The following is a 25,109-nucleotide window of genomic DNA, read 5'->3' on the forward strand; positions in this document are numbered from 1 at the left end:
ATGTGTGTGTGTATCACACACAAATAAATATGTATACACTGTAATTCATGTTTTTTTTTCTCTGTTATTATGTATTGCACAGTACTGCTGCTGCAAAGACAACAAATTTCATGACATATGCCAGTGATATTAAACCCGATTCTGGTTCTGTATCTAAAGATACTAAATTTTCTTTCATGAAATATTTAATGGAAGAACTTTAGAAATCATGTTACAAAATAAATAATTATTTTCTGGCAATAGTCATTGAGTTGTACAATACAGTAAAAGGCCTTTAAGCCCACAACATCCATGCCAAGCTTTTTGCCCATCTATACTAATTCAATTTGATAGCTTACTAATCAATAGGAGTCTGGCTTCTCAAATCTTTTTGACAACTAAAATCCATCAATGTGGAATTGAATAACAACTCAAGAAAACTGAAAACCCCATTTCAATCCCACTGCTGGATAATAAGTGATTTAATTCCATTGATTTATTAATACACATATTGTATCAAACTTGGTAATACAAATTTGTAATCTTTTCCTTCAACTGGTAAATGTACTATTCAAGCAAAAGAAAGCAGAAGAGCCAGTAAATATACATCAATACAGTATCATATTCAACATCAGGTTTTCAAGCTGTTAATTCATAAAATCACATGATGGATGTTATGATGTACCACTAGGGGTCATATTTTTTATGGACTATACCTTTAAAAAGAGAGAGAGAGTTGTTCAACGCAAGCACCTTATTATTAAGAAAGAGAGAGGCAAAGACTGCTTTGAGATGGTGTTATGGTTTCTCTGCAGCATGTTTACACTTCTGCAAGGACACTGGCAGCTTCTATGTTCTGACAGAGAGAGAAGGGAAGAGCTACCTTATGGACAGCTGGTGTTCAGCACGATGAGATAAATAGAAGGTCAGCTGATAGACACACAGACACATGGTTTTGGACACTGGACGACCTTTGTTGTGCCCACAGGAAGGTGGATTTTGGAGGATTGATCAGGAGGATCGATCAGTGGCTCTCGCAGTGTGGAAAAGGTGTGACTGGTGGTGAGTTATTAGTGTGTCCAACCTTCGCCTGGGTTGATAACTCCAGCACAGAAAACGGTCCCCTTGTTGTGGTCACGTTCGGTGACTTTAATGGAAGAGAAGAGGGGAGAGGAAGGTTTGAAAAAGAATAAACCAGATAAATCAAACAGATTAACAGTGTTACAGGTACATATGTGTGCAAATACAACTCCCAAACTATTGAGTTTGGAGGAAAACAAGGCTTAGTCTTGAGATGGTAAAGTATGAAAGTTCAGTTCATCCACGGAATATGTGATGAGAGAGAGATACATTTCTTCCCCATTCTGATGTTTGGTCTGAACAACTGAACCTCTTGACCACGTCTGCATGCATTTATGTGTTGAGTTGCTGCCACATGATGGGCTGATGAGATACTTGCATTAATGAGTCGGTGTACAGGTGTACCTATAAAGTGGCCACTGAGTGTAGATTTGAATGCAAAATATAAAATGTGATATAGTAGAAAACACTGAAAGAGAGAGAAAGAGAATGTTCTCTAATTTACAGGTGCAGATTAGGGAGTCACATCTCCAATGGATGAAATATAAAACTGCCAATTAATCTTTAACATTAACAGCTTCGCTCTCTACATATGCTGCCTGAACTGCTAAGTACGCCTTTCCAGTATCATTGTTTTCAGCCGGATGTCCATGTTGGTCCATGATTCAAGGAAATATGGCCTTGATAGAAATATAAAATCACAAGAGATTAATACAGTTTTGCCGAAGTTATGGCAAAAGGATTTAAATAATGAGGACACCCATTTTGGATTAAAGAGTATAATAAAATATTTGCCGAATGGTGGAAAACCAGAAGCAGTAACAGTCCAGAAATTTGGGAATTCACTGTATAAATCATTATAATTTTAGGATGAATAGCATAAAAATATCAAAAAGGTGAATGCAATGAGTGTAGAAGGCTCAAATTAAAAAAAGTGGTTGAATGGATACTGTTCATTGACCATAGTTCAGCATTTAACATCATCAATCCTACAGTTCTGATCAAAAAGCTACAGAACCTGGGCCTCTGTACCTCCCTCCGAAACTGGATCCTTGACTTCCTAATCGGAAGACTCCAATCTGTGCGAATTCGTAATAACATCTCAACCTCACTGACATCCTTGAGGTGTGTTAGTGTTGGTTAAGCACTGAAGACCACTATGCTACTCCATATCCATGACTGATGGTTAGGCACAGCTCAAATGCCATCTATAAATATGCTGATGATAGAACCATTGTTGGCAGAATCTCAGATGGTGACAAGGCGGCGTACAGGAGCAATAGATACTAGCTATTTAAGTGGTGTTGCAGCAACCTTGCACTCAACGTCAGTAAGACCAAAGAGCTGATAGTGGCCTTCAGAAAAGGCAAGATGATGGAACACAAACCAATCCTCAGAGGGATCAGAAGTGGAGAGAGTGAGCAATTTCAAGGTCCTGGGTGACAATAGAAACATAGAAAATAGGTGCAGGAGTAGGCTATTCGGCCCTTCGAGCCTGCACCGCCATTCACTATGATCATGGCTGATCATCCTACTCAGAACCCTGTACCAGCCTTCCCTCCATACCCTTTGATCCCTTTAGCCACAAGGGCCATATCTAACTCCCTCTTAAATATAGCCAATGAACTGGCCTCAACTGTTTCCTGTGGCAGAGAATTCCACAGATTCACCACTCTCTGTGTGAAGAAGTTTTTCCTCATCTCAGTCCTAAAAGGCTTCCCCTTTATCCTCAAACTGTGACCCCTCGTTCTGGACTTCCCCAACATCGGGAACAATCTTCCTGCATCTAGCCTGTCCAATCCCTTTAGGATTTTATACATTTCAATAAGATCCCCCCCTTAATCTTCTAAATTCCAACGAATATAAGCCTAGTTGATCCAGTCTTTCATCATATGAAAGACCTGCCATCCCAGGAATCAATCTGGTGAACCTTCTTTGTACTCCCTCTATGGCAAAGGATGTTTTTCCTCAGATTAGTGGACCAGAACTGCACATAATACTCCAGGTGTGGTCTCACCAAGGCCTTGTACAACTGCAGTAGTACCTCCCTGCTCCTGTACGCGAATCCTCTTGCTATGAATGCCAGCAAACCATTCGCCTTTTTCACCGCCTGCTGTACCTGCATGCCCACTTTCAATGACTGGTGTATAATGACACCCACTGGTTCTCCCCTATCCACTCTACTAGTTATATCCTCAAAAAATTCTATGAGATTCGTCAGACACGATTTTCCTTTCACAAATCCATGCTGACTTTGCCCGATGATTTTACCACTTTCCAAATGTGCTGTTATCACATCCTTGATAACTGACTCTAGCATTTTCCCCACCACCAATGTTAGGCTAACCGGTCTATAATTCCCCGGTTTCTCTCTCCCTCCTTTTTTAAAAAGTGGGGTTACATTAGCCACCCTCCAATCCTCAGGAACTAGTCCTCTGAGGATCTAACCTGGGCCCAACATATCGCTGTAGCTATAATGAAAGCAAGACAGTGGCTATACTTCATCAGGAGTTTGAGGAGATTTGGTTTATCACCTAAAACACTCCAAAACTTCCACAGAAATTCTGATACGGGGGTGCTACCGCACAGGATTGAAGTAAATTACAGAGAGTGATAAAATTAGTCAGCTCCATCATGGATACTAGCCTCCACAGTATCCAAGATATCTTCAATGAGCGGTGCCTTAGGAAGGCAGCATCCATCATTTAGGACCCCCACCTCCCAGGACATGCCCTCTTCTCATTATTAACATCAGGAAGGAGGTACAGAAGCCTTGAAGGCACACAATCAGCCATTCAGGAAAAGCTCCCATCTCTGAATAGACATTGAATCCATAAACACTACCTCTCTACTTTCTTTGTAAAAATTATTTTTTTGTGCTTTTGCACTGTCTAGTTTAATTTAACTATTTAATACACACACACACACACACACAATATATACATACACATACATACTTACTACAATTCAGTATGTATTACATTATACTGCTGCGCAGAGTTAACAAATTTTATGACACATGCTGGTAATATTGAACCTGATTCTGTACAAAAGCATTCAGTCATACCTGCAGTGATATAAGCAGCTCTGTACTGCACCTCTCTAGGAAAACTACCAAGGGCTTCGAAGGAATACAATATTGTTTCCTAGTTTGATTCATGAACTAATGCATGGAAATTTTTATACCTTCTTAACTAAGACAAAGTATCATTTAACACAGTCACAAATTCCAGAAGAAGGCAGCACAAGCAAACAACACTACCAAAGGGCAATATCCTCATTGGGTCACGGAGCAACTCCTTTCACTTCTTTTATGTATTGTTTTTATTTCAGATGTGGCTATACTACTGCTGGACCTTGTTATCTACATTCCAGCAGCATGTTTTTGGGTCAATTGGGTGATCTGGTGCTTCACTGTCTCCATGAAGGTATCACAAGGCTGAGAGCAAAGTATGCTGCATGGAGGCAAGAAAACATGGAGACAGAGTGCAGGAGCACGATGATTGATTAAATCTCTCACTGATTACAGTGCCGAGGAAGATTGTAATCATTGAGGAGGGTGCAGAAGTAAGCAAGTGTTCAGTGCCGTCTACCAGCCTCTCGTTTGCCGATGCCAGGGGAAGGTACCTGAATGTAGTGGTCTCTCTCTCTCCCTCTCTTGCTCACTGTCCTCAAGGAAAGGTACTTGCATCCAAATGATCTCCCTCTCTCCTTCTACTCTGTCGGTGCACGGTGCCAGAGCAAAGTTTAATCAATTCGGTTTGTAGCTTATGGACTCCAATTTACATTTATGTCTTCTAATTTTCTGGTTGCTTCTTTTTTGTTGCTAGTTTGGGTGATTTTGAAGCGGGGCAAATAATGAACACTGAGCTGACATGGAATTTGCCTATTGATTTTGTGTTTTATATTCTGAGTTTTCGCTCACTTTTTGTTGTCATTTGCGCAATTTTGTTTGGACATCGAGGTGGGGCTTGATTTTTTTTCTTTGAACGGGTTCCATGGTTCTTCTTTGTTTCATGGCTATCTGGAGAAGAGGAATCTCAGAGTTGTATATTGCATACATACTTTAGTAATAAATGTACTTTGAATCCCTTGAAAGTATGTATTGAAATGAAATACAAAACAAATAAGAATACTACCAACACAACTACAATACAATAACACTGAATATTAGTTTCTAATAGTTATCGAGGAAGGAAGTCATCCAGACTACTCTGCTGTATTCTTCTGATTGACTATAAATGAACAAAATCAGTGCATGCACCGAAGATAATTTTTTTAGGTGGTGTCAAATCTTTTCATGGCATCTTAACAAGGTTCTGAAAATTTTCAAAGATAAAATGGAAAGAAAATTATCAAAAACCACTGCTTTTTGAATCAGTGCCCGTCAGGCCAAATAGATAACATAACCCAAATATGTGCAACTGATGCTATTAAAAACTGCTTGCTCTAAGCACGGTGTAGTGCTGAATAGCCACAAGCTACAGTGCAAACAACAAGTTCAAGCGACTGATGCTAGTTAGAAACTGTCCGGCAACAGTTTCCTGTGCTAATTAAGCAGAACAGAGCCCCAAATAAACAAAGTGGACCCAAGCTATTTTCATGATTAGTTTTTCTTTGAGCATTGTCCCAAATGAGCAGCTTCCTCAATTAACCGATGGTCTTTTTTTTTTGTCGGTAGCAAAATTTCAGCTGATTTTAATTTACCTATTGCACTTTGGCAGAATTTAACAACAATGACTGATGACAATTAGCCAATCCATTCAAACTCTGAATCGTCAACAGAAATCTGAAAGGCCAAATGGCCTAATTCTGCTCCAATGTCTTATGGAAACAATAATAAGGGGAAATTCAGGATAAGGTGCATATACCTGGTGCTTCAAAATTCACAACCACAAAGTTTTACAGTGAAAACAAATCAGATTGCAACCTCACCTATATAAAAGGAGAAACTTTGCCTGATCCACAATAAAATAATTTAATTTCTAGCTCCTCATATCCCAATACCTTCAAGAATTATGGCTACTCTGGAGAGCTGAAACTGAGCCCGAACTGATCAAAAGTGTGCAAATGCGAAACAAACCATGAATGAAGCAAACACAGCAGCAAGTACTGCCCTGATATCTTCCTATAATTTCAGTTCAGGTGAAGTACAAGAATAGTAAGACAGTGGTTACTTATGCTTTCCTAGATCAAAGAAGCACAGCAGTGTTCTTCAAAGAGAGCCTCATGAACAAACTCAACCTGACAGGAAAAGGAATGCACATTCTCTTACACGCGATGGGTCAAAGGAACACTGTGAGTAGCTACTTCATTTCAGGATTGGAAACAACCGGCTTAGATAGTGAAAACTATTGTGAACAGCCTAACATCCATACTCAGGAACGAATGCCTGTCTACAAGGGCAATATTCCTCATCGAAGAGATCTTCACGAATCATCTCACCTGAAGGTTATCATTTGCTGGAAATTGAGTCAGAAATTGAGCTACTGATAGGGGTGAATGTGCCAAAACCATTGGAGCCATTGCAAGTGATTCACAGTGTTAATGATGAACCCTATGCAATCAGGACAATGCTGGGTTGGACTGTTAATGAACCATTGAAAGGAGATGGTGGTGGAAGAGACTATGCTCGGCCAGAGCTGACAGTTAATGGGACTTTAATTTTGCGCTTGGATGAGTTTTGTTAGCAGTAATTCAAGACAGATTTTCCTGAAAGTAGTCAAGAAGAGCAACCTGGTTTGTCAGAAGATCACAATCTAGGATAGATTGCTTACCAAAAGAAGACATTTCTGTAAATGTTCATGTCTCCTGTGTCTTGGTAGCATCTAGTTGTAATTATAGTATAATTATTAGGGGCTGGAATGAAGGAGCCATGCACCTGTTCTCTACCTGCTTTGTATTCTGTGTTGCGTATTTATTATGGTAACTAGTCATATGAGTAAGGGTATGGTAAAGGCAAAGGAAATAAGTTACGTATTCTTACTTATTTTGTGGCAACACTCGCAACACGCTGGAGGAACTCAGCAGGTCAGGCAGCATCTGTGGAAACGATGAGTCGACGTTTCGGGCCGGAACCCTTCGTCAGGACTGTTTGTGGCAGCTTGTAGCTTGGGACAGGTGGAGGCAGTATCTATACTGACCACAGTTTAGTGGTTAGCTTACACCTGGGTATGCTTAAGTTTCATTGCTTCAAGATTATATGTTTGCCAATTGCTAATGAAGACTCAAATAAATGACTTTATTTTTGGAGCAATCACTGGAGCTGGGGGCATGTCATGCAAGAACCGGTTGCTGGCTAGTGGCAATTGCTTTGTTTTGGTTTTCTAGCTACAAATGGGAATTATTCCAACATGCGAAATTCAGAAATTGATTTCTCATTTCAACAGTTTGGAACTTTTCCATACATTTAAAAGTATATGCTACTTCAATTTTTTCAGCATGTATTCAATCTGCAAATAGAATCTTTATTCATATTTTACGCCTTCAAGAGATTAATGCATGTAGGTAAAGTAAAATAAGTTTATATGTAAAGAACTTTAACTGCTGTGATGAGATATTAAAATATTATATAGCTAATTAACATCTGTGCGATATCATGTTAATACGTAGAGCAAAGTGAAAAATGGTACCTGTTTAAAAAAAAAGACATTTTAACTGAACTATTGAAGCCAAAGAGTTTGAGGAGGAACTTGCAGCCTTATGGAATCAAACCATTTTTTAAAAGCTTTAAACCCATCAGGCTAAATAGAAATTTCACTAATTACTGTTCAAGAATTTTAATAAATGGATTCATCTAAATACATCTAAATGAACATTAAAGGAAGACATTTTCCAGTAGCTTAACATTAAGCCTTTCCAAATAAGGTGGCAAGTCATTATTTAAAAACGTAAACATGAGGAATTCTGCAGATGCTGGAAACTCAAGCAACACACACCAAAGTTGCTGGTGAACGCAGCAGACCAGGCAGCATCTCTAGGAAGAGGTACAGTCGACGTTTCAGGCTGAGAGTCTTCATCAGGACTAACTGAAGGAAGATCTGGTAAGAGTCAAGAAGTCAGGAAGTCAGGAAGGCTAAAAGAACTCACGAGCTTGTTCTAGTAGACAAGGTGAAAGAGAATCATAAGGGTTTCTACAGATATATTAAATACAAAAGGATAGAAAGGGACAAATATGGTTCTCTGGAAGATCAGAGTGGTAATCTATGGGTGGAGCCAAAAGAGAGGGGAGAAATCTTAAATCAAGTTCAAATGTCATTCAACCATGCATTAATGCCCATGAATACAGCCGTATGAAACAGCATTAGTCCAGAGCCAAGCTGCAAACCACAGTACCAACAGTCATACACAGCACAGTGTAAGATAGCAAAATACAATCACACAAAAAAATACAGTCCAAGTCCCTGAGTCTAGCACTCCCTTAGGGCACCTAACTCCAACAACTTCCCCTGAGCGGCTGTCAACACGCGACACAGTGGCATAAGACTTAGGCTATGTCCACACTAGACTGGATAATTTTGAAAAAGCCGGTTTCACGTAAAAACGATAGGCGTCCACACCAGGTATTTTTGAAAATACCTCCATCCACATTAAAACGGGTATTTGGGTGAATATCCTCCTACTGAGCATGCGCAGGACACATAGAAAACAAACGAAGAGGAAATGGTATACTTGTGTGCATTTGTCCAGTTACAGACTAGAAAAACTTAAAAAGGAAATTGCCACACGAAAGACTTGGTGCGCGTTTGTCCAGAAACATTTCCTACAGCCATAGTCTCTTCACCGATGAAAGGGACGACAGCTACAACTAAATGCAATAAGGCTTGTTACTGGGCAAACGTGAAATTTGCTGTTACCTCATTTGTTTGCCTTTACTTTTGCCATGTCTTTGTGTATTATTTTGCTGTATTTAACATGTGCAATAAAACGAGTTACCGGGCAAAAATGACAACTGCATCTATTGAATGTTTTCATAAGCAGTACATTAATAAAGCACCTTGTTAAATGTATAAAGCAAGTCTGCATCAGTGTTATCTTGTATTTTCATACAATGTTACATTAGGCTGTTACACATCTATTGTCAGATATTGTTGTTGGGGTGTTGGAGGTTGCGTTCAAGAAAACAATGAAATGCCACACCACTGCCACCAGTTGTTCCGGCACGTCATGACAGTGTTTTTAAAATTAGCTGGTTACCCCATACACACTACAATGGCCAACTGGCGTTTTAAGATTTAAACACTCTGGAGAGTGTTTTAGAAAAGCCCCGTTTTTAGGGGAGGAAAACGGCATTTCAGTGTGGACGGAGGGTCAAAATGAAGAGAAAAAGCTTCGGTTATGGACTTATCCGGTCTAGTGTGGCTGTAGCCTTAGTCCTCGCTACAACCAAGGCCACATAACTCTCCCGTCATTCGCCAATAAACCAATGAATTGTATTTGTAGGATTCGACACTACCACTGTCCAACAGGGTCTTGCGATCACAATAAGAGCGACCAAGATGATCCTCACTGTTGCACTGCACACCGCCTTCATGCACCAATGCCTCTCTGATGCAGGCAGCAGCATAATCCATATCAAGCCCAGGTTCTTCCCCAGAAACATGCAACTCGCTTATGAGGTAGATCTCCAGTACTTTAAATTTTTAATGGCCAGCAGGGTCTTCCGATCACAAAAAATGTTTAAAAAAGATGCTAAAAAGGGAGTTAAATTGATTTTTTGCATCTGTATGGATGAGCACAGAGTCTATAAATGTGAGACAATGCAGCTGGGAGATCATGGACCCTATACAGACTACAGAGGGGGAGGTGTTTGCTGTCTTGAGCAAATTAGGGTGGATAAATCTCCAGGGCCTGAGAAGGTGGCTTCTGTAGGAAGCTACTGCAGAAATTGCAGGGGCCCTGGAAGAGCTATTTAAAATATCCTCAGCCACAGGTGAGGTGCCGGCGGATTGGAAATAGCTATTGTTGCTCTGTTGCTTAAGAAAGGCTCTAAGAACTTCCTCTCAGGAAATTACAGGCCGGTGAGTCTGACATTAGTAGTGGGCAAGTTATTGGAAGGTATTCTAAAGGACTGGATATGTAAGTACTTGAATAGACAGGGACTGATTAAGAATAAATGGCATGGCCTTGTGCATGGTCAAAACAATCTTATAGTTTTTTTCAGGAAGTTACCAGGAAAATTGAAGACAACAAGGCAGTGGATGTTGACTACATAGACTTTAGCAAGGCCTTTGACAAGGTCCCGCATGGGAGGTTGCTTGGCATTCAAGATGAGGTAGTAAATTGGATTAGACATTGGGCTTCGCAGAAGAAGCGAGAGAGTGGTTGCATATGGTTGCCTCTCTGACCAGAGGCCTGTGACTAGAAGTGCACTGCAGAGATGAGTGCTGGGTCAGTTGTTGCTTGTCATCTATATCAATGATTTGGATGATAATGTGGTTAACTGCATCAACAACTTAGCGGATGATACTAAGATTGGGGTGTAGGGGACAGCAAGAAAGACGATCAAAGTTTGCAGCAGGACCTGGACCAGCTGGAAAAATGGGCTGAAAATGACAGATGGAATTTAAGCAGACAAGGGTGAGGTGGACTTTGGGAGGGCCATCCAGGGTAAGTTTTATACAGTGAGCAGCAGGGCACCAAGCATTATGGTAGAACAGAGTAATCCCTAATTACTTGACAGTGGTATCAAAGGTAGATAGGTTCGTAAAGAAAGCTTTGGGCATACTGGTCTTCATAAATCAATATACTGAGTACAGGAGTTGGGATGTTATGTTGAAATTGTATAATAGGATACATGGGTGTTTCTGTGGTTGGCAATCCCTAGTGTGCTGCAGGGGTCAGTGCTGGACCCACAACAGTTCACGATGCACATTAACAAACTGGAAGAGGGGACCAAATATAGTGCATCTAAGTTTGTTCTCTCAGTATATGACTAGTTCTTGTGTTGCACTCCCTGAAGTATGGTTGAGCCAAATCAAGGTAACTAGACAGAGCCATATTTGACTAATAAAATGCTTGTTAGTGCTTTCTGCATTAATAACTGGTTTGCGATGAGTCAGTAAAAAAAAGTGTAACACCATTGAATTTGCTCACGTTTGCTAGCATGACAGTATAGTTAAGCCAAAGAGTATTCAAGACTTTAATTTAATGTCTTTTAATTGGAGAAACAAGGCAACAACATCTTATCACAAATTACTGTTGCTGTTTAGCTTCTAATAGGATTACACCCAGGGCTAACAAAGGAATGTTGGCACAGCATGGGGCAAAATGATTTTGAAACCATTTATGGCAAAAGTGTTCTAAACACTCTGGCATTTGGAATCAATTAAAATTTTTTTGTAAGAAATACATGCATTCCCCTGTATTCATCTGAAATCAGTGAAACATTTTAGAAGCAATTTTATTGCTTTCTTTTAAATATTATGATTAAGCACAATTCTTGCAACCACTTTAGAAAATACTATGTGCACAATGGAGGACACTTTTAAGAAAAATCTATTTAACAGATATTCAACTTTTTGGGATTTTCCTTATTTACCAACAGCTTTCTCTCTACACCTCTTTAAGTTTACCTTTAGCTTGAAGACTATATTAACAAATGCATTGGCTTAAAATTTCATTAACACCTATCATCTATCACTGCTTGACACACCAGCAACTCCCAAGTTGACCTTGCTAAAGGCTTTTCTTTTAAGCATGGTATCAGTACAGACCATGCAAGATGAGGAAGTCTGAGGCTTGGATCTGATGACGGGCAGAGACTGGAATACTGGAGGTGGAAGTATCTAGAATGGGGTTCTGCCACTGCACTTCACAAAATGCCAGTCAAAATGGCAAGGAAATAAATGCCCCCAAGTCAAGCATGCACAGGGGCTGTTCTGTGCTGAATCACTAAATAATAATAATATTGTATCTTTTGCCCAGTGGGAGAGGAGAGACCAGAGAATGTCTGGGATAGATGGTGTCTTTGATTATGCTGCCTGCTTTACTGAGGCAGTGAGAAGTATGCACAGAGTCCATAGAGGGGAAAATGGTTCTCATAACGTACTGACTTTTACAGTTTCTTTCTGTCACGTGCAGAGTAGTTGCTATACCAAGCAATTATGCATCCAGTCAGAATGCTTTCTGTGGTGCAGCAATAAAAATTAGTAAGGGTTCAATGGGGACATGCCAAATATCTTTAGATATAAAGTAGAAGTAGAGGCATTGGTAAGCTTTCTTGGCTGTGACATCAATGTAGTTAGACCTGGACAGGCTATTGGTGATGTTCACATCTAGGAACTTGAAGCTCTCAACCTCAGTACCTTTGAGATAGAGAGAAACATTGGCACCATCCCCCTTTATGAAGGGGGATTTGTGACAGAACATCTCTGGTCCAATTTTCATAGTAATACGATTTGACCTAGGCATCACTATATTCACGTTCCAATTCAGAGGGAGCAGTGGGGAAGTATTAATTTTCATACACAAATTTGAAAACTTGCACTCTGCAAGTAAATTTATAGCAATTTACTGAAATTTATAGCAATTCTGAAAGCTGTAAGCAGGTGGGTTTGAAACAGTAGATTTGCCATGTTGGGAAATAAACTCAGTGGTCAATGGTTCAGACCACTGTTTACTAATCCAGTAATTTAAATCCGTATGTTATGATACCCCATATTAGAAATATACAACTTTTACTTGGTAGCTTTCTTAGAAAATATATAGTTCTGTTATTATAAACAAATTTATTCTGAATTGACAGAAAACTTTCCTATTTCCCTTTAAAAATTAGGACTAATCATGTCCATATAGGTTGAGAACAATTCATTACTCTCTGTTCTTAAATCTTTTTAATGCTCAGATGAACTAAATTTATTTTAAAAGCACAGTTTCTCAGTTGAGTCAGAAACAACAGACAACGTAATATAACATCCTTAAGCATTGCTATTTCTAGAAGAATTATTAAACAAAAGTTGAAAGAGTTACAATAAGAATATATGAGACAACTGAAATCTTGATTAGAAAAATACATTCTGGAAGGCAGAGAATTGGAGCTAATTAGGGAGAATATTTCAACGTTTTGGATGATTAGATTACCAATAAAGGTGGACTGAGTATCAGCAAGCTGCCAAAATTGAAGAAATGACCAAGAGACGATGGTCCAGCATGACTCAACTGGTATTAACACTACTTCTTGGCTTCGCAATATTGAAACAATACCGAAATATTTCCAGGGTAGATCACACACTACATACCTGAAAAATATTGTAACAAGCTCAGGACAGTTAAAAAAAATGGCTATATTTGGCAGTTCCGAATGCTCAGCATTTTCTTTCATTATGTACTGAAAGCAACAGATGGAAATTGTCGTATACTGTGCCAAATAGCCTCAAATCCAACAACATACAGGAACTAACTACCAACTGAGACAAATCTGGAAACTCAATCGCTGCAACACATTTTCATTGAGCAGCCTTTTAAGGAAAATTCCCAATTCACTATTATTACCCTAGAAGGTCAAAAACCAGACAGTCACCACTCATACTCTGGAAATTTTAAAAGGCAATATTACGTAATGTTTCTTCAATGTAACTTCTACTTGTAAGACAGCAACCACATTATTTCAATGTTCCAGAAATGAAAATAACTATTTTCCTATTCTGAAAATGCAGTTTTGAATTGTTTAAATAAAAATGGCAACAGCCCCTTTGGTGGCCTCCAGGATCAATTTCAACCTTTCAAACTTCGTTTAATTACTATAACCAATTGATAAACGCAATTTAGTCATGAAGAAGAAATAGCTCTTGATGTCTACTACATTAAAACAGCTAATAAAAGGATGCAAAATGGGTGAATGGGGTCATTAAGATACTTTAAAACAACTCACGAATGCAAGCTCAGAAAGGTTAAAAGAACAATGCATGGAAGAGAGGACTTTAAGCATTTGATAATTTTTCTGAACAATTTTGCTTTTCAGATTTTTCTGAATTCATAAACTATGACAAGCATTATGCCAAGACTGAACTAACTGGATATAGTTATAAAGGGGGCAGTGCAGTAGCGTAGTGATTAGAGCATTCATTATACAGCACTAGTGATCACTGATCAGAGTTCATTTCCCAGCGCTGTCTGCAAGGAGTTTATTCGTTCTCCCCGTGACCACATGGGTCTCCTCTGGGTGCACTGGTATCCTCCCACATTCCAAAGACATATCGTTAGTGTGGGGGCTAGAGAGTTGTGAGCATGCTATCTTGGCACCAGATGCATAGCAACATTTGTGAGCTGCCCCAGCACAATCCTCGTTGAATTGATATGCCACAAACAACACATTTCACGTAGGTTTGGCTGTATATGTCACAAATAAAACTAATCTTTAAATATATCAAATGTTATGAAAGCCAGTAAAGGTAAGTCAACCAATTTAGAATTAAACAGCATGTGTTGCATAGTGGAAAATAAATAATTTGCACGTTCTGAGATTTATATACACTTACAGATCTAATTTAGTAGGCTAATAAAGTTGGCATTTCATAAACAAAATAAATAAAAGTACTGTCCTAAACAGGGCTGCTTATTTCTTTAATTACTTGGAAGGTCCCAAAATGAAAGTCAACAATGAAATTGTAGAATATATTTGATAGATTTTTATGATGATTAAAACGAAAAAGATTTTCCCATCATTCTTTCTCAGATGAGGTACACCCAATGTATTCCTCATAGCATAAAGAGCAGAACTATGACATAAAAAGACTGCCTTCCCACACAAAGAACAGTAAATATGCAATGCAAATGAAATGCTGGGGAGGCAGTTGACCCAATACTGACAGATTCAAGGCTGCATAAATTTTATAACAAAGATCACTGAAGAGAAATAGATCAACCATTGACTTGTACGAATGTATTTCTGTGAACTTTGATCACAGCCATTTACTTTAACAATGAAGGTCATCATTCAAGTACAAGAATGATTAGGAGGGCAAATGGTATATTAACCATTACTATGAAGTTTGGTTACAGGAGTAATGAAGATTTATTGCAATTATGAAGGATCTTGAGGAGACCACACCTGGAGTGCTATGTACAGTTTTGGCCAGTGAAGATTCACCAAAGTGGTTTCAAGAATGGCAGGTTTGCTGAATGACAAGAAATTGAATAGGCTGGGACTATATTCTTTAAAATTTAGAAGAACTAGAGGAGATTAATAATATAGTCAAAAGCGTAAAACAAATATAAAAGATGATGTCAAAGGCTTTTTCAGAGATATATACACACACACACACACACAGTATAAGAGAGACAATAGTGGATATCAGACGAATGAAATATCACGCTGGAAAAGCAGTAATGGGGGACAAAGAAGCGTCAGATAAACTTATTAAGTATTTTGTGTCACTAGCAGTATGCCAGAAAGTCGACTGCCATGGGGCAGATGAGCATAGTTAGTATTGCTAAGGAGAAGGTGCCTGGAAAGCTGAACAATCTGAAGGTAGATAAGTCACCTGGACAGATGGACTACACTCAGGGTTCTGAAAGAGAAGGCTGAACAGATTGTGGATGTATTAGTAATGATCTTTCAAGAATCACTAGATTCTGGAATGGCTTCAGAGGACTGGAAAATTGCTAATGTCACTCCACTCTTTAAGAAGGGAGGGAAGCAAAAGAAAGGAAATTATAAGCCAGTTAGCCTGACTTCAGTGGATAGGAAGTTGTGGAATCCATTAAGGAAGAGGTTTCAGGGTACTTAGAGTAACATAAAATAGGCCAAGGTCAGCATGGATTCCCTAAGGGGAAATACTGCCTGAAAAACCTATTGAAATTCTTTGAGGACTTAAAAGGTAGGACAGACAAAGAGAGTCAATGGATATTGTTTATTTGAATTTTGCTGGATATGAAACTGCTTAAGATACAAATTCATGGTTTTACAGGGAAGATACCGGCACAGATAGAAGATTGGTTGACTGGCAGGAGGCAAAGAGTGGGAATAAAGTGTGCCTTTTCTGGTTGGCTACCAGTCAATAGTGGTGTTCCGTAGTGGTTTGCATTGGGACCGCTTTTTTCACATTTTATAATCAATGATTTGGATGACAGAATTGATAGCTTTGCAACCAAGTTTGCAGACAATATAAAGATAGGTGAAGGGGCAGGTACTATTGAGGAAGCAGGGAGTCTGCAAAAAGACTTGGACTGATTGGGAGAATGGGCAAAGAACTGACACATGCAATATAGTGTAAAGGCTTGAATGGACATGCACTTTGATAGAAGAAATAAAAGCATAAACTATTTTCTAAATGGGGAGAAAATTCAATAAATCAGATGTGAAAAATACTTAGAAAGTTAAGATTAATTTACAATTAAATGCTATTGTCAAGCTTGACTAGCTAGATATTGCTCAAAACTTGGATCATGAGGGTAACGGGATAGAGGCAAACGCTGCCTTGCTTGTGCGACCTAACAATAGCCAGACATAAATCATGGCAGCAATGAGGTATTGTTAACCTTTTCCAAGATGTCTAGCAAGTAGCAAATTAAGGAACTAACTGTAGGCATGTATTTGTAACTTTGTGCATTGTGTGGGAATGTTAGTAAATTTGCTGATTCCTAACAAATGCTTTAGAAATTGCTGACCATGTTTAGCTGTTGGCTATTGCCCAAAATTTACTGTACAAATTTAAGATGTAACTTGACATTGTTGAAGTCATAAGATAGTGGCTCCCCATGATCACATAAGAAAGGGTTAACCATATACCGAGGTCTGTGTCTTTATTTCTGTTTTCTAACAGAGTAAAGTATCTCATAGTGATTAGCAATGAATGTGCAGGATTCCCCAAAGATTAATTTGCAGGTTAACTCAGTGGTAAGGAAGGTAAATGCAATGTTAACATTCACTTCAAGAGGACTGGAATATAAGAGCAAGGATGCAATTTTGAGGCTTAATAAGGCATTTAGAGACTACACAAGGAGTTTTAGGCCCCTTATCTAAGAAACGATGTGCTGGCATTGGAGAGGATCCTGAGGTGGTTCACAAAAATAGCTCCAGGAATGAAAGAATTAACATATGAGGAGTGCTTGAGGAGGGTCTGTACTCGCTGGAGTTTAGAAGAATGAAGGTGGATTTCATTAGAACCTAATGAATATTTAAAGGCCTAGATAGAGTGGATGTGAGAGGATGGTTCCTATAGTGCAGGACTCGAGAACCAGAGGGCACAGCCTCAGGAAAGAGGGATAACCATTTAGAATAGAGACGAGGAGGAATTTCATTACCAGAGGGTGGCGAATCTGTGGTATTCATTGCCATGAACAGCTGTGGAGGCCAAGTCATTGCATATACCTAAAGTGGAGGTTGATAGCTTCTTAATTAGTCAGGACATCAAAGGTTAAGGAAAAAGGCAGACGAATGGGGTTGAGAGGAAAAATAAAATCAGCTATGATGGAATGGCGGAGCAAACTTGATGGGCCAATTAGCCTAATTCTGCTCCTATATCTTATGGTCCATCTCATCTATTCTATAAGAGCTTGACAAGCTGGATACAGGGTGGATATTTCACTTAAGCTGATGAGCCCAGGCCCAGTTTAAGAATAAACAGTGTCCCAATTAGGACTGAAACGAGAAGACTGTCCTTGTCAGGGATGATGAACATTTGAAACTCTCTACCCTGGAGCTGTGGAAGCTGTGTTTTTTTCAAAATATACAGTATGTAGATTGTTTTTAGAATTCAAAATGATGAGAGAATTGTGCTGCAAAATGGTGAAAAGGAAGATCACGCATGATCCTGATTAACGGCAAAGCAGCTTTGAACACCCATACAGCCTTCTGCTACTTCATTTGTTCTGAACTTAATTGTCTATTTAGTGGCAAATTTAGGGGAACACCAAGATGAATAAATTCCAAGGTCCAAATAGCTTGTCTTCTACCTTTGTGATCATTCACAAAAGGTCAACAGGCAGTTTTGTCTTCCATTCCAAGTTTGTTCAAGAGCACTTCAAATACTTTCCAAATGTTGCCACTATAAACCAGCCAAAACTGAGCTCAGTTGGAAGAAGGTCCTAGATGCAAAGAGATGGCGCACACCTTTCAGTGCAACCCAGGGTTTAATACTGCAATAATTATCATACCACAAAATAAACCATCTCCCCGCTTTGCTACAGCTTCTTAAACATGTTTATCTAGAAATGGTTATGTTTCAATTGCGATGCCTGAGCCAGAAACTTAATAGAAACTATACCTGTTATTCATTCCAGGATATGCCTGCAAGATTAGAAAGCAGAGCCACCTACAAAATATCTTTAATAACTACAGAATAGGATATTTATATTTTCAGATCTGTCAGCAAAGGACCATTTACACTATTTTAAATATTGTACAAGGGTCATTCTGCAATGGTAGGGTTTTTAAAAAATATATAAATAGCTACTTGCTCTTCAACGCTATAAATATCTGATGTTCATTTTAAAATCAAGCTTACAATACTAATTGCTTTCTATCCCAAAACACATTGGATTAGTTATGGGGATTATTATTATTTTCTTAATTTTGAGTCGGAATATGACTTGCACAAATCTGTGATAATAGAATAAGGCTATCAACATTCTTAGAAGAGCTTATAAACAGACACATCTAAACTAAATCATGGATACTGGTCAGGAATAGACTGGCTGAGCCTAATCCTCTTTCATTTGTAAACAGTCAGGTCAACTATACTCAAACCCTGACTTAGCAGAGATGAGCTAATTTAAACACAAAGATGCAGCTATGACTAAGTGGCTCATCACCAAGACAGGTACTGCATTTACCAGAAGATCATTTGGGATGACTGATGTAATGTCTTTAAATACTTTATTACAAATACCATCACTCATATTAATACCATCATTCCCACAATCCTAATTGAGAAGTTGCAGAAACTGGGCCTCTGTACCTCCCTCTGTAATTGGATCCTCGACTTCCTAACCGGAAGACCACAGTCTGTGCGGATTGGTGCTAACATATCCTCTTCCCTGATGATCAACACTAGCGCACCTCAGGGGTGTGTGCTTAGCCCTCTGCTCTACTTTCTGTATACACATGACTGTGTGGCTAGGCATAGCTTAAACACCATCTACAAATTTGCCGATGATACAACCATTGTTGGAAGAACCTCAGGTGGTGATGAGGGGGTGTACAGGAATGAGATATGCCAACTAGTGGAATGGTGCTGCAGCAACAACCTGGCACTCAACGTCAGTAAGATGAAAGCGCTGATCGTGGATTTCAGGAAGGGTAAGACGAAGGAACATGTACCAATCGTCATAGAGGGATCAGAAGTAGAGAGAGTGAGCAGCTTCAAATTCCAGGGTGTCAAGATCTCTGAGGGTCTAACCTGGTCCCAGCATATTGATAGTGAACGCAGCAGGCCAGGCAGCATCTCTAGGAAGAGGTGCTGCCTGGCCTGCTGTGTTCACCAGCAACTTTTAGGTGTGTTGCAGAATTCCTGTTGTTCCCAGCATATTGATGTAGTCATAAAGAAAGCAAGACAGCGGCTGTACTTTATTAGGAGCTTGAAGCGATTTGGCAGGTCAACAAATATGCTCAAAAACATCTATAGTTGTACCGTGGAGAGCATTCTGACAGGCTACATCACTGTCTGTATGGAGGGGCTACTGCACAGGACTGAAAGAAGCTGCAGAAGGTTGTAAATCTAGTCAGCTCCATCTTGGGTACTAGCCTACAAAGTATCAAGGACATCTTTAGGAAGCGGTGTCTCAGAAAGGCAGCGTCCATTATTAGAGACCTCCAGCACCCAGGGCATGCACTTTTCTCACTGTTACCATTAGCTAAGAGATACAGAAGCTTGAAGGCACACACTCAGCAATTCAGGAACAGCTTCTTCCCCTCTGACATCCAATTCCTAAATGAACTTTGAAGCTTTGGTCACGATCTCACTTTTTAAAAAATATACAGTATTTCTGTTTTTGCACATTTTTTAAATAATCTATTTTGATTTACTTGTTTATTTATTATGTTTTATTTTATTCATTTTTTCTCTCTCTCTCTCTCTCTGCTAGATAATGTATTGCATTGAACGGCAGCTGCTAAGTTAACAAATTTCACGTCACATGACGGTGATAATAAACCTGATTCTGAATTAGAGTAGTGTTTTTGGATTCAATTTCCATAAAGATTCAAGGTTCAAAAAACTTTATTGTCATTCTAACCGTACATCAGCTCTGCAGGGCAGAATGAGACAGCATTTCCCAGGAGCAGTGCAATCCATAACATAACAAATGCAACACTAAATAATAAACATAACAATAAATAGTAAAAACACAACAGCCACATGTCAGTTAAAATCAAGTTATAAGTGTCCAGTGCAAGTTAAAAGTGTCCAAAGCAGAGTCAGGTAGAGCAGCTATTTAGCAGTCTGACTGCCTGTGGGAGGAAGCTGTTTAGTAGCCTTGTGGTTTTAGTTTTGATGCTCCTGTAATGTTTGCCTGATGGCAGAAGAACAAACAGTTCATGGAGAGGGTGTGAGGGGTCTTTAATGATGTACCGTGTCTTCTGGAGGCATGGACTCTGAAAGAGGTCTTCGACAGAAGGTAGGGAGACCCCAATAACCTTCTCTGCTCCCCTACCCACCCTCTGCAAGGCTTTTTGCCGACAGCACTGCAGCTGGAGTACCAGGTTGTGATGCAAAAGGTCAGCACACCCTCAACCACGCCTCTGTAGAATGTAGTTAAGATGTTAGTGGGGAGTGATGCTTTTTAAGTTTCCTCAGAAAGTGCAATCTCTGCTGGGCCCGTTTCACAATCCCAGTGGTGGTCCTGGACCAGGTGAGATTGTCCGAGATCTGCAGCCCAAGGAACTTGATGTTTTCCACCCTCTCCACCCACTGTGGAGCCGCTGACGCTGAGGGGTATGTGCCCAGGCTGAGACCGTCTGAAATCGACGATCATCTCCTTGGTTTTGGTGACATTAAGCATCAAGTTGTTATCACTGCACCAGCTCTCTAGGTGTTTGACCTCCTCCCTGTACATTGTTTCATCATCATCTTAAAGGCACAATAATGCAGTAAACATCACTGAACACATACTTACAAAGGGAGTAATGAAGGTTTAAAAAATAAAGTGTAACCGGGAAAAATTTGGCAAAGCAAGCCAAATGTGAATTGCTTTAAGTTAGGAATAAGAACAACATCACTACTTGAAGAAAAAAAACGGGCAGAAGAAAAATACATACAATACAAATTCTAATGCTGAGAAACTATCACTTCTTGGTTTATAGTGAATTTTAATCAGAGGACCTTTGCTTGCACTTTGCATATATATGCATGGCGAGAGGGAAGGAATGAGATTTTTTAAGAAACTTTCTTGAACTAAAATTGTTGTCCATTATCTGTAAATATTCTCTTGATAAATCCACATGGTTTTAATGTTTTAACTTAAATCTACAAAAATTAGGCCTTTTTATAAACACAAAATTATCTCCATAAACTCATTTAGCTAGCTTCTTTTCAATAAAGATACAACATGCATTAAATTTAACAAGAATTTTCAGTACCTTCCTTCTTGACCAATAATTTGTTCTGCATCCCTTCTCTCTGGACTTCTGATTCGTGTTCGTTTTCCCATTTTTCTATCTTCAGTCTCATAGACCTCTTTACTAGTTGTTCTTCCGGCTCTTGGAAGCTCAGCTCTGTTTGCCATAGCTTCAGCAAAATGACTGTCTGTGCTTGTCACGGTACTTCCACTTGCTTCTGAATCCAAGGAACTCATTGATCCACTGATATGCGAATGGGAGCCATTGGATAGCACGCTACTTGCAGATGGAAAAGGATCACTATATACAGGTGATGGGCAACGAGGAATGCCACCGGGTTCTATACCATGCCTGCTCGAAGAACTACTGGAAGGTGAAAGAACACGCATCTCTTGTCTCTGCTGGTCAAGAGGTGTCACTGTTCCTCTATCCATCTCATCGCCGTTAACAGAACTCTGGTCAGACATAACCTCAAGGGGACGGACATCACCTATTTTAAAAAAAGTAAATCATATTACAGAAAATGTTTTCTAGCTAAGTATTTGGGTATTTCAAAAGGAATGACATGCTCATTAAAAACCTGGTTGCTTTACAGGTTTTGGATCCAACTAGAAGCATCTGATTTGAAGCTACATGTAATAAATAGTAAAAATGTACAGTGTAATATTTATGTGGAATTGTTAATGTTTAATAGCCATTTCTAAAATTCATATTGTACTTTATAATTTGAAAAATAGAAACAATGGTAAATATTATGGGAGTCCTATGTTGCTAAATAGTGGCAGTATTCATGTATTAAATTAGTAAGCTTTGAAAACCACAGTAATGCTGAACAATTAGGTAATCAAATACTTACACATCTATTTTAAAAGAAAACAGATTTAGGATTTAACTTGAGCATATTTGTCGCACATACATCAAAACACACATCAATTGTATCAATGACCAGCACAGTCTGAAGACTGTGCTGAGAGCAGTTCGCAAGTCACCATGCTTCTGGCACTACCACAGTATGCCCACATCTGAATTCATCAACCCTAACCACACATGTCTTTGGGATGTGGGAGGAAACCAGACACCCGGAAGAAACCCATGCAGTTATAGGGACAATGTAAAAACCCCCTTTAGATAGTGGCAGAATTGAACATCAATCAGTGATTGCTTGCTCTGTAAAGTGTTGCACTTACTGCTGTGCTACTGTGCCACCTCAAATGTGCACAATGTCAGGAAATATCCTTAATAGCAACAAGAGGAGGTGGAGTGAAGTTAAGATGGCACTAAACGGCGACTCTTTTGCTTGCATCTTCAGAAACAGCTCTATTTCCATCTTTAATATCTTTATTCTTCACTTTCAGGGTTCTTTTGAAGACCCTGACCTGGAGTTACACACTTACTTCGGTTCTTTGCGGGAATGGGACCTGTTCTCAGGGTTTCAGGACTGGCTGTTGTTCCGCAAGTCACGGGTTCGACCTAAGTGTCCGGCTCGGATTTGGAAGCCTAAGATCTCGGGGCTCTAGAGATAGGCGGAACGAGGGTCAGTGTCGTCGGAAAATCTATTGCTGTGTGCCTAAAGACCCGGGATCCTTGAGATCTTTGGGAACAGAGCTCAGAAAAAGTGACGTAACCGACTTTTAACATCGTAAACCAGCGAATTGTTTGTTATGTCTCCCTGCTCGCTGGGAAAAACGGAGACACCTCCTTCTCCCTTATTAAGGAGAGAGAGCCAGTGGTATGTCGAATGCTGGGTGAAACGCAAAGTCTTTAGGGTAACTGCAAGTCCATGTTTTTGCTATTGCTTTGCTCACGCTTGAGTGCTCGGGGGTGGTGCCAATGCTTGCCTGTTTTTTGCTGGTGGGGGGAGGGGGGAATTGCTGCTTATGTGCCGGAGGGAGGGGAGCTGGGGGACTTCAGAGTTCTTATGTTTAACTGTTGTTCATTCTTTGGGGCACTTCTCTGCTTTTATGGATGTTTGCAAAAAAAAAGCATTTCAGGATATATATTGTATACATACATAGGCATCCGTTAGTCTCATGAGACCATGGATTTGCGCCTTGGAAGGTTTCCAGGGTGCAGGCCTGGGCAAGATTGTATGGAAGACCAGCAGTTGCCCATGCTACAAGTCTTCCCTCTCCACACCACCGATGTTGTCTAAGGGAAGGGCATTAGGACCCATACAGCTTGGCACCAGTGTCGTTGCAGAGCAATGTGTGGTTAAGTGCATTGCTCAAGGACACACACACTGCCTCAGCCAAGGCTCGAACTAGCAACCTTCAAATCACTAGACGAATGCCTTAACTACTTGGTCGCATGCCAAGTTGTATACATTTCTCTGACATTAAATTGGACCTTTGAGAATAAGCCAAGAGATTGTCAAGGTATGAACCACATCAAGAAGAAATAATACCAATTTTCTCAAAAATGTGCGCATCCAGTTCATTTATCATCCATTTCGACTGAAGCAGTTCACTTTATTTCTTTAGAGGTGATACTAATATGGTTCTTGGATAAAAAGAATCTGCAAGATATTTTGAATTAAATAACGGTAAATTGGGATGACTTAGAATCATACTGAGTTTTTCATTGGTTGTGAACACATCCAGGGATTAAGTACAGGGCTGAATTACAGCTCTAATGTTCATGTCTGCCCAGAATCCATGCAGGGGATTAGAAGAATGTTGTTCTAGCCAGTTACATAATTGGGTTCTTGAATATATTTTACATAAATAATGATTAATTCCAGTGGTCCACTTAAACCACTGTAATGATGCTGGTCTGAGTTTTGAATAGCTTGAGTTCAGCGATGTAGCCAAGCCCTGCTGGGTTTACTCTAGCTACAGTAAAGTCAAAACAGAAGATATTAATAACTTAAATTATAATGGAAGGGGCAAAAATTATGCAGACCAAACTTGACTTTATCTTTACTATGTTACATTTAGGAAAATGAACAATGATGTCTATGAAAGTAAAATGCTCTTCAGGTTGACATATCAATTATTGATATCCTCTAATAGCTATTTCTAACATTCACGTCATAACTCAGCACAATTTTGAAAACAGTAATAATTCTAAATATTATGGAATTTGTATGTTGCTGAACACTGGCAGTGCTGATACATTAATTTGTCAAGTTTTGGAAAGAAATGCTAAATATTTACATGGGATGAGAGAAAGGGGTAGGGGAAGGACTGGGCAATCAAATATTCTGGAATTCTATTCTCTCTTAAAAGAAAATCTAAATGCATAGTCATTAGTAAACGATTCTGCCGATGCTGGAGGAATTCAGAAGGTGGGGCAGCATCTATGCAGAGAAATAAACAGTTGACTGAGAGCCAGAGAGCCTTAATCAGGACTAGATGCTGCCTGACCTGTTGAAATGTGAAATAAAAACGAAGTGCTGGAAATTCTCTGTGGGCAAGACTGCACCTGTGTAAAGTTAACCTTTTATTTGAAAGGCTGGAACAAAGGAGAAAACAAGTGGCCTGAAGTTAGGAAATCAACAGAGTTCAGAAGGCTGAATGGTGCTCAGATGGAAAATGAAGTGCTATTCTTTAAG

General features: G+C 39.5%; 1 protein-coding gene across 3 annotated transcripts in view; it reads right to left on the reverse strand.

Annotated features, from left to right (window-relative positions):
* The window catches only part of LOC134360175 (protein outspread-like), a 464,667-nt gene that overhangs the window by 201,418 nt on the left and 238,140 nt on the right, over window positions 1-25,109 (reverse strand). For all 3 annotated transcript variants that reach the window (XM_063074210.1, XM_063074212.1, XM_063074211.1), the window contains exon 7: window positions 21,578-22,046. In XM_063074210.1, the coding sequence (XP_062930280.1) occupies window positions 21,578-22,046 (469 nt within the window). The remainder of the gene's footprint in view (window positions 1-21,577; window positions 22,047-25,109) is intronic.

Source organism: Mobula hypostoma, chromosome 22 (genome assembly GCF_963921235.1).
Source record: "Mobula hypostoma chromosome 22, sMobHyp1.1, whole genome shotgun sequence".
NCBI classification, from domain to species: Eukaryota; Metazoa; Chordata; class Chondrichthyes; order Myliobatiformes; family Myliobatidae; genus Mobula; species Mobula hypostoma.